Raw genomic sequence first — 15,038 nt, forward strand, 5'->3', positions numbered from 1 at the left:
GGCGGACAACCCGAGACCAAGGTGAATACACACCTCCTTTCCTCCATGCGCGTGGTCGAAGCCAATCCACGGGCGACCCTTAGGTCGCGTGACTGAGAAGTCCGCTCCGCCCCCGGGAGCCGTCAAAACAATTACCTCGAGCGGCAGCCATGATGAATTTAAAGGGGCAGTACCGGCAAGGGCGGCAGCCAGACCGACAGACTGCGGGTGAGTCCGTGAGGGTCCCTCCGGGACTGAGGCTTGAGGTCCCGCTACTTCTTTTCCGCACTCCACGACAGATGAACAACCCCCCACCAGCAGATCTCACACAAGTCCAGACAGACTGAAAAACTCCGCCCCCCCGCGATTCTTCCCGCCCCTCGGCGTCCAGACAGACAGACAGACGGCCTGCCCCGCCCCCTGCTCTACCGACGGACTCATCGACCTCGGGATTCTCAGGTCCCTGGGTCCTCGCTCGTGACGCGGACCTCCGCCGCCCACCCGCACCTCTCCCCCGCGCCCCCGCCCATCTCATTCTGTCCCCACCCTGGGCCCCAGGGCAGGTCGACAGGCTGGGTCACTTCTCCGACCGCTTTCCCAGGCGGGGAGATCAACTCCCAGCGCAGTGTTTCCCTGTAACCCTGCAGCCGCTCTGTAGACCTGCCATTCTTCCCTGCATCATCAGGCGTCTGAGAGGCACCCTAAGGTGACTTCTCTCAGAGCCTGTTAGTAGGTGGTCATGACAGAGACAAAGCCATGAAAGTGAATGGGTCAGGAGTGACCAGGTCTTTCTCCTCACCCTTTCCCAGACACGCCCCTTGCCGCAGATCTCAGATCAAGTCTCACTCCCTTCTTGGGAGAAAATAGCTCCCCAGGCCTAGGGTGGAACGTTGGCTCCGGGAAGGAAGAGGGACACACTGGTCGCCTTTGAAGGCCTGTAGGTAGAGAGAGGGAGGGTGCTTGCCCTGAGTAGGGCTCTGTGCCAGGTCCTCTGGGTGGCTGTGAGGTGGTGAGAGAAGGGGTGGGAACGCTGGACTTCTGGACTTTGGGCAGGGCAGATCCTTGTGAGTCCCTGGCTACTGAAAGAGTTTCTTCCGGGCTCTGGCCTGAGCGCCACAGCCGAGGGTTCTGCTCTGTGTACCTACCGGTAAGAGGACTTCAAAGATGAGAAACAAGGCTCTTTTGAGGAAGTAGGAAAAGAGCCTGACACCTGGAGGGTGGGAAGTATGGGCTGAAGGCCTAGTGGGGAGAGGCAGAGTTTACCGGGTTTGGAGATGCTGGCCTTAGCTCTGTGGGTGGCGCAGTCTGAAGACCTGGAGCTTTCTGGGCCCCTCTCATCTGGGTCGTGCAATGAAGGTGCCTTTTTTCCTTCTTCTCTCTCTTCCCTGTAACTTTGAAACCTGTATGGTTTCTATTTTTTGAAACCTCTGCACCATTTTCTTTATATCTCCTGTTTGCTTTAACCCTGTTTCCTTTGCAGCTTTCTCCAGACACCCTCTGTGTTTCCTATAATGCCGTCTCCCATCTGATTCCTTTTCCTATTCCTGACCCAAGCTCTCTCTCCAACAACACTTCCTATTCTCTTCCTAATTTCTAAATCTGTCTGCTAGTTGTCAGTACTTTTGTTCCTTCCATTGTCTTTCTTCGTTCAAATCGATTCCTCTCCCTCTCTCTTTCCCTTAGCTTTGTGTTTAGTGTTGTAGGCTCCTTTCCCACTGATCACTCTCTCTCCAATTAAACCAGAAGGTCACCCATACTCTCTCTTGTCTCTTCCCTCTAACCAAGGTACTCAGCCTCTCTTTCTCATCTTTACCCCCAATGAGCTCTGTTGTTTCTCCTCAGCCCAGGCAAGGTCCCCGTGGCCAAGATGTCAGGCCTGGTGTTGGGGCAGCGGGATGAGCCTGCAGGGCACAGGCTCAGCCAGGAGGAGATCCTGGGAAGTACCCGGCTGGTGAGCCAAGGGCTGGAGGCCCTACACAGTGAACATCAGGCTGTCCTGCAAAGTCTGTCCCATACCATCGAGTGTCTGCAGCAAGGAGGCCATGAAGAAGGGCTGGTGCATGAGAAGGCTCGGCAGCTGCGACGTTCCATGGAGAACATCGAGCTGGGGCTGAGTGAGGCCCAGGTGAGAGGGAGGAGGTGGTGCAAGTGGCTTTGGGGTCTGATTGGAGTTTTGGGGTCATTTAGGATCTCCTTGTCCTAGATGTTTGCCTTCATTCATTCAGTAAACATGTATTAAGTCCCTTCTTTGTGCCGGGCACAAGTCTTCTGGGCACTGGAGACACATCACTGAACTCAACAGTCAAAAATCTTTGCCATCTCAGAGCTTACATTCTAGCTGGGGGAGGCAGACAATACACAAATAAGTAAATCATTGTGTATGTCAGAGTGATAATTGCTAAGAAAGAAGGGTAAGAATAAAACAGAGAAGAGGGTTGGGGGGTACGGAGAGAAGATACACCTTTAGATAGCATGGTCAAAGAAAGCCTTCCTGAAAAGGTGGCATGTGAGCAAAGATTTGAAGATGAGGGAATGAGTCCTACAATAAATGGGGGAAAATCATCTTAAGCAGAGCGGACAGTACATACAAAGGTCCTGAACTGGAGCCTTCTCGACAAGTCCAATGAGGGACCAGCGTGGCTGCAGGAGAGTGGATGAGGTGAAGCAAAATAGAAATTGAAGTACAAGAGGTAGAATGGTTGGGAGAGAAAGGGACAGATCATGTGAAACTTGAAGGTCATCATAAGGACTTTGTTTTTACTCTGAATGAGATGAAAGCTATTGGAATATATTGAGCAGAGGAGTGATGTGGTCTAGCTTAACATTTTTTTTATAACTTTATTATTTATTTATTTATTTATTTATTTATTTTTAAATTTATTTTGAGAGAGAGAGAGAGAGAGAGAGAGCATGCAAGTAGGGAAGGGGCAGAGAGAGTGAGAGAGAGAGAGAGAGAGAGAGAGAGAATCCCAAGCAGGCTCTGCACCACTAGGGCAGAGCCTGATATGGCACTTGAACTCACGAACTGTGAGATCATGACCCGAGTTGAAGTTGGACGCTTAACCGACTGAGCCACCCAAGTGTCCCAAGTCTAGCTTAACATTTAAAAGGTTCGGCTTGGGGCACCTGGGTGGTTCAGTCGGTTAAGCATTGACTCTTGATTTCAGGTCATGATCTCATGGTTTGTGAGATCTCCACTATCAACACGGAGACTATTTGGGAAATTCTCTCTCTGTCTCTCTTCCTCTCTCAAAATAAAATAAAGCAACATTAAAAAAAAATAAAAGGATCATCTGGCTGCTGGGTTGAGAACAGAGCCTAAGTGAAAAGGGCAGAAACAGAGGCTTGTGAGGAGGCTATTGTAGTCATCCAGATGGGAACTGATGGTGGCCTGGCCCAGGGTGGTGGCTATGGAGCTGGTGAGAGATTGGATTCAGGGTGTATTTTGAGGGTAGAGCTATTGCTACTCAGTCCCGCCTCCTGGCTCCTGCCAGTTTTGCTGCCTCCCAGTAGGCTCCCCTTCCACTTATCCCCGACATTCCGATCCAGAGTTGGCACTTACCGGATGTGCCCATCTAGGTGATGCTGGCTTTGGCCAGCCACCTGAGCACAGTGGAGTCGGAGAAACAGAAACTGCGGGCTCAGGTACGGCGGCTGTGTCAGGAGAACCAGTGGCTCCGGGACGAGCTGGCGGGCACCCAGCAGCGGCTGCAGCGTAGTGAACAGGCTGTGGCTCAGCTGGAGGAGGAAAAGAAGCACCTGGAGTTCCTGGGGCAGCTGCGACAGTATGACGAGGACGGGCACACCGCGGTAAGCATGCACAGGCAAGGCTGGCTTCGGGGCAGACAGCTGGGAGTCACTATGGACCTGGGGGCGGTTGTTCCATCTGGTGTAGGGGCCAGCAGTGCTGCACAGCCTGCCCCCACCTGGCAGGATGCAGGTCCTGACACCAACTCCAGACAACAGCAAGGTGGAAACAGTATTCACTCATTCAATCGACATTTAATTACATGACAGCTATGTATGCCAGGCACTGTGTGCTCTGCTGGGGGTGCAGCAGTGAACAAGGCAGACAGAGTTCTTGCTCTCACAGTTACAGGTTTGGGATGGGGGAAAGGCAGATAAGCACCTGGACAATTCCAATCCAGAATCCTAAGTGCTACAATGAGGGAAAGCATAGCAGAGTCAAGGAAGACCCTCCTAAAATTTGCTCTCAAAATGTGTGAAATTTAACCCTCACTCAACAGTCATTTATTTATCCTTCTGCCTTAGGCAGTGTGAGAGGATGTGTGTAAGGGAGATGTAAAGAACTATAAAAGAGGGGCACCTGGGTGGCTTAGTGGTGGTTAAGTGTCTGGCTTCAGCTCAGGTCATGATCTCAAGGTTCATGAGTTCAAGCCCCACATTGAGCTCTCTGAGGTTAGTGCAGAGCCTGCTTCAGATCCTCTGTTTCGCTCTCTCTCTGTGCCACCCCTCCACCCCACCACACTCTCTCTTTCTCAAAAATAGACAAACATTAATAATTTTTTTAAAATTTATGTTTATTTATTTTTGAAGGAGAGAGAGAGAGACAGCACGAACGGGGGAGGGGCAGAGAGAGAGGGAGACACAGAATCCGAAGTCCGAAGCAGGCTCCAGGCTCTGAGCCATCAGTACAGACCCTGATGCAGGGCTTGAACTCACGAGCTGTAAGATGATGACCTGAGCCGAAGTTGCACGCTTAACCAACTGAGCCACCCAGGCGCCCCTAAATAAACACTTTTTAAAAAAAGATTGGAAAAAAAAGAACTATAAGAGAGAGTTCTGCCTTCTCAAGCCTATAATATAGCTGTAGGGTCAAGGCTTACACATGAGAACACATATGTGACAACATAAAGGAGCAAATGCTCAGTGCTGGGTGAATGGTTGTCAGTATGGGAAGAATTCTAAGATTGGTTTGTGGGGGCTGGAATGGCCTGAGAAGGATTCACAGATGGGGTACAGGGATGGATAGGTAAGATTAAGGTTGGATTTTTTAGCTGAACAGGTTAGGCGTTGGGCTGGATTTTGATGGATGATGATGAGGGGGAGGGAGGAGCTTTCTAGACTAAGGTTGGGTATGTGTCATATATAAGACTCCAGGACTAGAAAGCTGGCCTGTCCCAGGGAAGTAGGATGATTTGCAAGGGACAGACACATTGGTGAGTCTGGGTGGGAGGGTTGGAGGTGTTTGTACAAGGCTAACATGCCTGGTGGGGCAAAGCAAATTTGCCCATGTCGAAGTAGGTGAGACACTGAGGGTTGAGCACTAAGTCCAGAGTGAGTGGTAGCAGTTGAAGGGCACAAGGCTGAGCTCGACCCTTTGAGTACGTGTCAATAAGATCAGACACACTCCTTGCCCTCAGGAAAGACAGGACAGACATATAATCAGTGTAAACACACAGGGATCAGCACTGGGCTATAATTACAAGAGTTGAGGAGGAGAGGGGTGGAGGCTAAAGAATGAGGATACTTAGAAAGCTCTTAATGTGAAGGAAGGAGATTTACAGACAAGAGCAGTATGAGATTGGCGGACAGATGCTGGCCTTCCCAGGGGCAGAGACATGAACAAGGGTCTTCTCACCTGTCAGTGATTTCATGGGTTAGAGAGGCCCTGAAGAGGCTGCTTGGGGATGTCTTGGCCTAGACATGTTGCTTCTTCCCTTCCAGGAAGAGAAGGAGGGTGATGCCACCAAGGATTCCCTGGATGATCTCTTCCCCAATGAGGAGGAAGAAGACCCCAGCAATGGCTGTGAGTCTGCCTCTGGAGCTGGAGGGTGAAGGGGGGCAGCAGAGGGCTGGTCCCAGCTGTGGCCTGCCTTGCATACAGGATGCTCACCTTCCAGAAATAGGTTCTGCACTTTCCCTGGATATAGGGCAGGGACTGGGCTAGTGCTTTGATTTCCTCAGCCTCCCCATTATTCATCAACACTTAAACACTTCATGTGTACTGGGCACTATGGTAGGCACTAGGGATACCAAGTTGAGAGTGATGAAGTTCTCGCCAGTAAGGAGCTCATAGTCGAATGGCATAATGACCCTGGAGTCATGGAAGAGCATGAACTCCTCAAGGGAAAGAACCAGGTCTTATTTTTGTATCCCTGACACAGCCCCTGGCTTATCCTGGTTGAGTAAGTTTTTTCGAATGAATGAATTAGTGGGTGAACAAGTTGGTTTGTGAGGGGCCCAGGTAGAAGGGAGTGGGCAAAGGAATAGCAGGTTGAGGTGGGTCTTAGGGGAAGGCCTGGTGAGGGGTGGGCACAGGCACGCAACAAGACATGGAGAGGACAGACGGCAAAGGGGAGAAGAAGAGTGCCCTGAGGAAGTCTCCTGTTCAATGTCTGCGATGGTTAGTGTCCCGTGGCCAGGGTGCCCAGCACAGCGGATACGAGATCCCGGCGAGGTTACGGACACTGCACAACTTGGTGATCCAGTATGCTGCCCAGGGTCGCTATGAGGTGGCTGTGCCTCTCTGCAAGCAGGCACTGGAGGACTTGGAGCGCACATCTGGCCGCGGCCACCCTGATGTCGCGACCATGCTCAACATCCTTGCTTTGGTGTATCGGTGAGTCCTGGCCTCTTCCTCTCCCAAATCAGCCTCCAGATTCCCACGTTGAGCCACCTTTGGCTCCCATTCCTCCTCTCCATAGGGTACCTCTTCTCACTGCTGGGTCTCCTAAGTGACCCAGTAGGGGCCTTCTCTTGCACCAGCACTCTTGTTCTTTCTGTACCTGAGCCCTTGACCTCAGAGACACTCATCTCTCAGGCTCTTTGCTTCTCCATTCTCTCCTTTGGGGAGGGTCTCTTTCCCTCTTTTTCCATCTCTTGCATCCTATAGCTTGTCTCCACTTGGTGTGGCAGTGTTCTGCATCCAAGGATAGGTGTGTTGGTGAGCTCTCGCTGCTTACCCCAGGCTTCCTGTCTCCTCATGGGGGCCCCAATCCCTAAATGTACCTCCGTATTCCTAAAGGGAAGGAAGGAAGAAGATGGCTTGGGTCAGAGTTCGGGGTAACCCCTTGTTACTTCTCTCCTCTTCCAGGGACCAGAATAAGTATAAGGAAGCTGCCCACCTGCTGAATGATGCCCTCAGCATCCGGGAGAGCACCCTGGGCCGGGACCACCCTGCAGTCAGTATTCCTTGTCCTCCTTGCTCCATGCTATTTTGGCTTCCCTTAGTTTGTTTATCTGCTGCCCTCAGCCCACTCACTAGGGGTGCTCAGGGTAGAGGCATGAGGGCTCCATTCTTCCAGGACTCTCTGCTAAGGCCAGTGGTTCTCAACTCTCTGAGACCCAATGACTTGATCTTTTTTTTTTTTAATTTTTTTTAATGTTTATTTATTTTTGAGAGAGTGAGACAGAGCGTGAGCAGGGGGAGGGGCAGAGAGAGGGGGAGATACAGAATCGGAAGCAGACTCCAGGCTCTGAGCCATCAGCACAGAGCCTGACGTGGGGCTCGAACCACAAACTGTGAGATCATGACCTGAGCCAAAGTCAGATGCTCAACAGACTGAGCCACCCAGGCGCCCCCCAATGACTCCATCTTATAACAAGTATTTTCCTGAAGCATAATTCGTAGATGCTATAACTGACCTACACATACAATTCCAAAAAGTATTGAGTGAGATTGGGCCACATAGGGCTCTATGCGGAGCCTGCTTGGGATTCTCCCTTTCTCTCTCTCTGTCCCTCTCCCACATGTGCACACGTGCTCTTTCTCTCTCTCTCTCAAAAGAAATAAATAAACTTAAAAAAAAATGGAATGAGGAAAGTAACTTACAATAAAATAATATATAGTATACGTCACAATGAGATGAAAATGTAACATGGTAACAGTTTTACTGAGTACAACCATGCAAGAAAACATACTATATGATTTACCTATAACTAATATAATGTATAACTTTAGATTTAGAAAAAGTATAAGACCAGTAAGACATTTTATATAAGAAGTACTAAAAAAATGACAGAGCAGGGGTGACTGGCTGGCTCAGTCAGAAAAGCATGCAACTCTTGATCTTGAGGCCTATGCCCCACATTGGGTGTAGAGATTACTAAAAACATAGATAAATAAAATTTTTTAAAAAATGACAGAGCAGAAGTATTGATGGGTACGAGACTAAGATCCAGTGTTAGACTAACAACAGGCCAGATTTATTCGTACATGATAAGAAAAAGAGAGAAATAACCTTAAGTAGGGATAACATGCCAAGACAAATGATCAATTGTAACAGTGGAGAAAATGAGAAGGTATTTTTGCAAATGCGCTGTGTGAAAATAATTGCCTATGTTACAACATGTGATAGGCACAGATGATGTCACTCGGAAAACATAGCTCCTATCTTGATATCTCGCTAAGTGTCAACAGCTTACAGCGTTTGACTGTCTGGGAGGACATTCCAAAGTTAACAGAGCTGTCCCACACGCGCTGAACATCCTTGGCTTCCCACAGATAATAGTGCCCCCAATCTTTATGGCAACCAAAAACCCTACAAAACCTCACCTACAGAAATATCTAAAAATCCCCCTAGAGGGCGATACCACTCCCAGAGAGGACCTCAGAACCTCCAGTTCAGTTGCTTCTCCCCGCTGTCGCCTCTGGCTAGGAGACAGCAGAGTCCAATTCTCTTGGGAGTTGTGCAGTGTGGGGCCCTGTTGTGCGGGAGGAGGAGGAACTCCAATGTTCCAGGTCCCTGAAAGCACCGATGCTGAGAGGACGGGCCTGTCTTCCTAGGTGGCTGCCACACTCAACAATCTGGCTGTGCTCTATGGCAAGAGGGGCAAATACAAGGAGGCAGAGCCACTGTGCCAACGTGCACTGGAGATTCGAGAAAAGGTGCCTGTGCTCGCTCACTGTTCCCTGCTGGGGTGACCCTTCCTCCATCATCTCTCTTCCAGATTACCCTCCTCAGTCACTTCTTTTCTCAACCCCCCATCTCTGCCTCTTCCCTCCTGTCATTTCCTCTCCCTTGCTCCCCAGGTAGGCATGCGCACACACGATTATACGCACCCCCCCCCCCCACAGTCATTAGCCATCTTTCACTCCTTTACTCCCCTCCAGGTCCTAGGCACTGACCACCCAGATGTGGCAAAGCAGCTGAACAACCTGGCCCTGTTGTGCCAAAACCAGGGCAAGTACGAGGCCGTGGAGCGCTATTACCGGCGGGCACTGGCCATCTATGAGGGGCAGCTGGGGCCGGACAACCCTAATGTAGCCCGGACCAAGAACAACCTGGTGAGGGAGGAAGGGATGAAGTCCTTGGAGAGCGGGGAAGGGAGAGCACCATACTGTGGTACACGAACCTTGTCATCTTTGTGTGTCTGGGGCTGACTTTGGGCTGAGGGATCTGCCTCATTCCAGTGGGAAGGCGAAGTCCCCTAACCTCCTGGGAGTGGAATGAGAACACCCTTGACCCTGCAGCTAGAAAAGGAAGTGTGAAGAGGATCTCTGGGGAAGGTCATAAAGAGACCAAGAAGTGGAAATCCCTGAGCCCTGCTGAGACTTTGTCTCTGTCCTGTGTTTTTGCCTTTCTGCCTGCAGGCTTCCTGTTACTTGAAACAGGGCAAATATGCTGAGGCTGAGACACTCTACAAAGAGATCCTGACCCGGGCCCACCTGCAGGAGTTTGGGTCTGTGGACGGTGAGTGGTTGGCCCCGGGGAGAGGGGGAGCTGAAGGGTGGAAAAGAAATGCAGACCACAGGTGGGGGGTTAGGCCCTAGTGGTTCCCAGGCAGAGCCAAACCCCTTTAGTCCAGCTTTAGTCCAACTGCTGGGTGTCTGGGTCCTGGCTCCCCCCATACTGTCTAGCTCTGTTCTCTAACCTTACCACTCCATCCTGTGTACCCCTAGATGACCACAAGCCCATCTGGATGCATGCAGAGGAGCGGGAGGAAATGAGCAAAGTGAGTGCGGGGCCCATCCTGGGGAGCCCGAGGCTGCCAGGGCCTCTGGCTTACTCCTTGCACTAGCCCAGCGCCTGACTTACTTCCCACCTGAGCACCAGCCACAGATGCAGGGTGCCTTCCATCTGGGCAGCCCAGCCTGCACCGAGCTGCGTGCACGCCAGCATCCCTGTGCTTTCATCTCTGGCTTCCCCTCCCCTCTGTTCTGCAGAGCCGGCACCGAGAGGGCGGCACACCCTATACTGAGTACGGAGGCTGGTACAAGGCCTGCAAAGTGAGCAGGTGAGCTGCCACGGAGAAGCTGTCTTGGCCTCTGACACTCTCCATCCGAGACCTGATCCTGGCCTCTGGGGCCTTTTCCCTTCTTCCCTTTGACCTTGCGTTGGCCTTAGCTCTGCCCCTTCTCTCTCTCTCGTTTCTTTTCTGAATCCATCTTTACTTCCTTCCCACAGCCCCACAGTAAACACCACTCTGAGAAACCTAGGAGCTCTGTACAGGCGCCAGGGAAAGCTGGAGGCAGCCGAGACCCTAGAGGAATGTGCCCTGCGCTCCCAGAAACAGGTCAGTGACCAGGAGGGGATAGGGGAAGGAGGTCCGGAAGGTAGGCCCTGGGGATGAGGGACCACTGACACTTCTTGTGAATCTCAGAAGATTAAGAGGAGAGGCTGAGGAGGAAGCCGAGGAAAGGAAGGTGAGACACTCTGTGACTGTGGTTGTTTTTAAGTGTGTTCTCACCCTTTCACCTGCCCTTTATGGTCAGGACTCCAAGTTCGAGGTTCATATCACTAAATGGGACTATTGTGAGGGAAGCTGTCTGGGGCGCCTGGGTGGCTCAGTTGGTTGAGTGTCTAACTCTTGGTTTTGGCTCAGGTCATGATCTCACAGTTCATATGATCAAGCCCTGCGATGGGCTCTGTGTTGACAGCACAGAGTCTGTTTGGGAAAAAAAGCAGACTTAGGGAAAAGAAAAAAAAAGGAAACCATGTCCTTTCACAATTTGAAGAATCTACTGAGGAGGGGCATAGGTGGTGTGAGTGAGGGAGTTGAGGTTGAGGGGAGCCCAAAGTCAGAGTTTCTCAAATTGTGGGTTGTGACCCATTAGTGTGTTGTTAAAAAAAAAATTTTTAGTGTTTATTTTTGAGAATGAGAGAGACAGAGTGCAAGCAGGGGAGGGGCAGAGAGAGAGGGAGACACAGAATCTGAAGCAGGCTCCAGCCTCCAAGCTGTCAGCACAGAGCCCCAGGTGGGGCTTGAACTCACAGAGTGCAAGATCATCACCTGAGCTGATGTTGACATGAGATCATGACCGACTGAGCCACCCAGGCACCCCTCATTAGTATTTTTTTTCTTTTAAAGTTTATTTATTTATTTTGAGAGAGTGTTGGGGGGGGGGGGAGGGGCAGAGAGAGAAAGAGAATCCCAAGCAGGCTCTGCACTGTCAGCATGGAAACAAATGTGGGGTTTGAACCCATGAATCATGAGATCACGACCCAAGCCAAAATCAAGAGTCAGTCCACTGAGCTACCCAGGTGCCCCTCATTAGTGGGTTTTGAAATCAATTCACTGTGGGCCATAGTTAAAATACGTACGTATCTCTATGTAGGAATGCATTGCAAAGAGAAAAGGTGAGTATCTTTCCAGTATGTGTATACTAGGACATCACAAGGGAAAATGTTTTCTTTATTGGGGCCAATGGTGAAAAAAGTTTGAAAGCCCCATCCTGAGTCGTTAAGGAGTTCAGAGTCCCAGCTCCTTCCTTTTCCTTCCAGGGTACTGACCCTATCAGTCAGACCAAGGTGGCTGAGCTACTTGGGGAAGGTGACAGTGGAAGGACCTCCCAGGAGGGCTCTGGGGGCAGCGTGAAATATGAAGGAGGTGAAGATGCTTCTGTGGCTGTGGAGTGGTCAGGGGTGAGTCTCATTATTGCCCCTTGATTTCTCCTGTTCCCTCCTGCTGGTGGTGGTGAGAGGCTCTGGGCCTGCCCATGTAGGACATGAGCACACGTTGTCCACATTCAAGTTCAGTTAACCAATCCCTTTCAGGGGTATCTGCAAGCCATCTATGATGAGGCTCTTGTTTTCAATCACTAGGCTTTTGGGGGAGGCGGGATGCGTGCTGAATAAATGGCGGCAGTAGACTCAGAAGCCAGTCTGCACAGGATCTCCTTAGCTTCTGTTCCCCACCCCCTCTCTGCCAGGATGGCAGTGGGACCCTGCAGAGGAGTGGTTCTCTGGGCAAGATCCGGGATGTGCTTCGTAGAAGCAGTGAACTCCTGGTGAGGAAGCTCCAGGGGACTGAGCCTCGGCCCTCCAGGTACACAGAGAGACTGAGATACGGCAAAGCAGGCCAGTAAGCCCTTGCCTCCAGCTCCTCTTGGCCCCTCGTCTCTGGAGAAGTGTCTTGAAGAGAAACATGGAGGAGGTCAATGGGATGGCCATGGAGAAAGAGTTTGGGAAAAATGGGTGCCCCAGTATTCGGGAAAAGTGTCTGAGGAGATGCTGGTTATGGACAACGATAAGAGAGTGTGTATGTGTGTGCGTGGGGGGGTGTCAAATGGTGGGGAGGCAGTGATTTGACATGTGTGGCAGTACCCAAGAGGCCCACAGTGTTAGGCCAAGAGGCCTCAGTTCTTTCTTTTTGCATTGTAGCAGCAACATGAAGCGGGCAGCCTCCTTAAATTATCTGAATCAACCCAGTGCAGCACCCCTCCAGGTGAGAGCAGCACTCGTGAGCATATTGGTGGATAAGCGTGAAAGGGTAGCCGTGGATCAAGGGAGCAGAAGTTAGAGAAGAAGAGAGAATCCTTTGGGGTGAAGACTCCAGCCAGGGAATTGGAGTAGGGCAGATGAGAATCAAGCAGACAGCTTGTAGAGGGTGGTGACCACCAAGGGACAGTTTGGGGCCAGAGATGGCAGCAAATAAATTAATCAGGAAAGGAACAGGAAGTGATGTTCTCTAAACTGGTACTTTGGAATTATTAATAATTCAAGAATGATTTGGGGATACTAATTGCTTTTCCTCCTGCAGCCACCATATTCTTCACCTTGGGGACTCAGTAGCAGATGAGAAGGGAAAAAGAAAAAAGTATTAAATTATCTACATTTGAGACAGCAATAATGACTTTTTCTTTTTCTTTTTTTTCTTTTTTTTTTTTTTTTTTTTTGAGAGAGAGAGAGAGACAGAGCACAGGTTGGGGAGGAACAGAGAGAGAGGGAGACACAGAATCTGAAGCAGGCTCCAGGCTCCGAGCTGTCAGCACAGAGCCTGACGCGGGGCTCGAACTCACAAGCAGTGAGATCATGACCTGAGCCAAAGTCAGACAGACGCCTAACTGACTGAGCCACTCAGGCGCCCCAATAATGACATTTTCATGGGAAGAGACTATTTGTATCAACACATTCAAAGTATATGCTGATGTGCATGTGGCTCTTCCCAGTGTTTTCTCCAGCAGATTGTGGCCTTCTTGAAAATCCTAGAAAAGGCTAAAAGTAAACAGAGTCACGGAGCTTGGGACTGAGGTTACAGCCTCCGTCCTAGGTCTACAGATACACTGCAGCCATAAAATGGATAGACTCCAGGGGACAGTCTTTGTGAGGCTGAGGTCCCTGGGCTGATGGCATGGTGTTGTCTGTTTCAGGTCTCCCGGGGCCTCAGTGCCAGCACCACCGACCTCTCTTCAAGCAGCTGACATTCAACCCACCCACCAGGTCTGCTGGGTCTCCCCCCAGACAGCCCTCTCAGCATTCCCTATTGCTCCTGGCTCTTCCAGCCCCAAGGTGGGACAGTGAAGGGAGAGCAGTTAACCAGAAGATTGCTGCTGCCCTAGGGTCTTGGCTCCCTCCTCAGGAATCTGCCTCAGGAAGGACCCTCAGGACATCCTCTCCCCGTAGTCCTCTAGAGTAGCTAGCTCTGAGGCCCCCAAGATGCATAAGGAGCAGGTATGCATCTCAGAGATGGAGCCTGCTGCTGGCTTTTCTGTCAGAGGGATGGGGCTGGCCAGCCAGGCTGCCTTGATCTGGCCTCTCTTGTTCCCTCTGCTGCCTCACTTCAGGTCCGTGTATTTCACTTTTCTTAAATAAAAGAATCAGGTAACCATTTTGCCACTTGAGTCCTGACCGAAGAGAGTATGGAGCAAGGGTTGTGTGGGGGCCCTTCACAGAAGGGCAACGGGCAGTGATGGATGGGGCAACACAAGAAGTGTTGATTCTTGGATCTCTCCTCTCTTCTCTTCCCTTGTTTGTATCCTCTCCAGCAGGGCCTGCAGGAAGGCATCTGGGGGATGGGGGAGGAGGCCCACAACCCAAGGAGAAGGTGCTATGGACTGGGTTGTCAGGGACATGTGGTGGCCATGTGGCAGGACCCTGGAGTCCTGGCGCCACTGCTCCGGGCCTGTGAGGCCCTCTGTGGCTGCCCCTCCTCCTCCCAGCTGCTTGGGGGAAGGGAGGTCTAAGCAGGCCTGGGGGGCCCTCCCGAGCCAGAGGGGGATGAAGCACTCACTATCCATCCCCTCTCAGCATATCCTGGAGGCCTGAGCAGCAGCTGGGGCCCATCTTCTAAAGCTTGACTCTTCCTGACCCGCCTCCTACACCCCTTGCTGCTTTCACAACAAAGAAAGAATGTGGGGGTGGTGGCGCTGGGGGTGGGGGGTGCCTGGAACAAGGGCTGCACTGGGCCTCCCCACAGCTGGAGACTTGGCCATGCCCTGCAGCCCAGACTGCCCGGAGATGGACTTGGGATAAATTTGTCAGTTTCACGGCCTTCAGCCAGGCTGAAGCCGAGCCTGTTTGTACCTTTGGGCTCAGATTGGTCCAGAGCCAAACCAGAACCCAGCCATGCACTGGTCCCTCACTTCTTCAGGGGTTCTACAGTATCTCCGGGCTACCTTGCTTGGGGACATCAAAGACACCCTTCTGTTCTAGGTCTTCCTCAGGATTTCTGGTTGCTGAGAAGTGAGCCAGAGCCCACATTTCCCCACTCCTACCCAGAGAATTTGGGGGAACCGTTGGTCAGAGCCCCCAGGAAGGCCCAGAACTGACAGTCCTCCCCAGGGGCCGGCCACAAAAGTCACTATGGTTCTCTGAGTCCCTGCAGATTGAGCGGGCGGTAGGCACAGCCGACGCTCCCCTACCTCGTCAGGTCCC

General features: G+C 51.4%; 1 protein-coding gene across 3 annotated transcripts; it reads left to right on the forward strand.

Annotated features, from left to right (window-relative positions):
- The first annotated feature begins 36 nt into the window (after nucleotides 1-36).
- KLC4 (kinesin light chain 4) lies at nucleotides 37-13,989 on the forward strand. 3 transcript variants are annotated; one of them, XM_007085170.3, is made up of 17 exons: nucleotides 37-207; nucleotides 301-438; nucleotides 1,822-2,104; nucleotides 3,559-3,789; nucleotides 5,668-5,749; nucleotides 6,352-6,562; nucleotides 7,037-7,124; nucleotides 8,729-8,830; nucleotides 9,056-9,229; nucleotides 9,536-9,635; nucleotides 9,845-9,897; nucleotides 10,109-10,179; nucleotides 10,350-10,458; nucleotides 11,667-11,807; nucleotides 12,095-12,210; nucleotides 12,546-12,609; nucleotides 13,535-13,989. In XM_007085170.3, exons 3-17 carry the CDS (start codon nucleotides 1,847-1,849, stop codon nucleotides 13,583-13,585), a joined length of 1,851 nt encoding a protein of 616 aa, XP_007085232.1. In that variant the 5' UTR covers nucleotides 37-207; nucleotides 301-438; nucleotides 1,822-1,846; the 3' UTR covers nucleotides 13,586-13,989. The 3 variants fall into 3 exon arrangements, with proteins under 3 accessions (XP_007085232.1, XP_015394416.1, XP_007085230.1); XM_015538930.2 differs by having other exon boundaries at nucleotides 46-207; nucleotides 301-1,126; XM_007085168.3 differs by lacking the exon at nucleotides 301-438 and having other exon boundaries at nucleotides 46-207.
- Nucleotides 13,990-15,038: the final 1,049 nt, after the last annotated feature.

This window comes from Panthera tigris, chromosome B2, assembly GCF_018350195.1.
Source record: "Panthera tigris isolate Pti1 chromosome B2, P.tigris_Pti1_mat1.1, whole genome shotgun sequence".
Classification (NCBI taxonomy): Eukaryota; Metazoa; Chordata; class Mammalia; order Carnivora; family Felidae; genus Panthera; species Panthera tigris.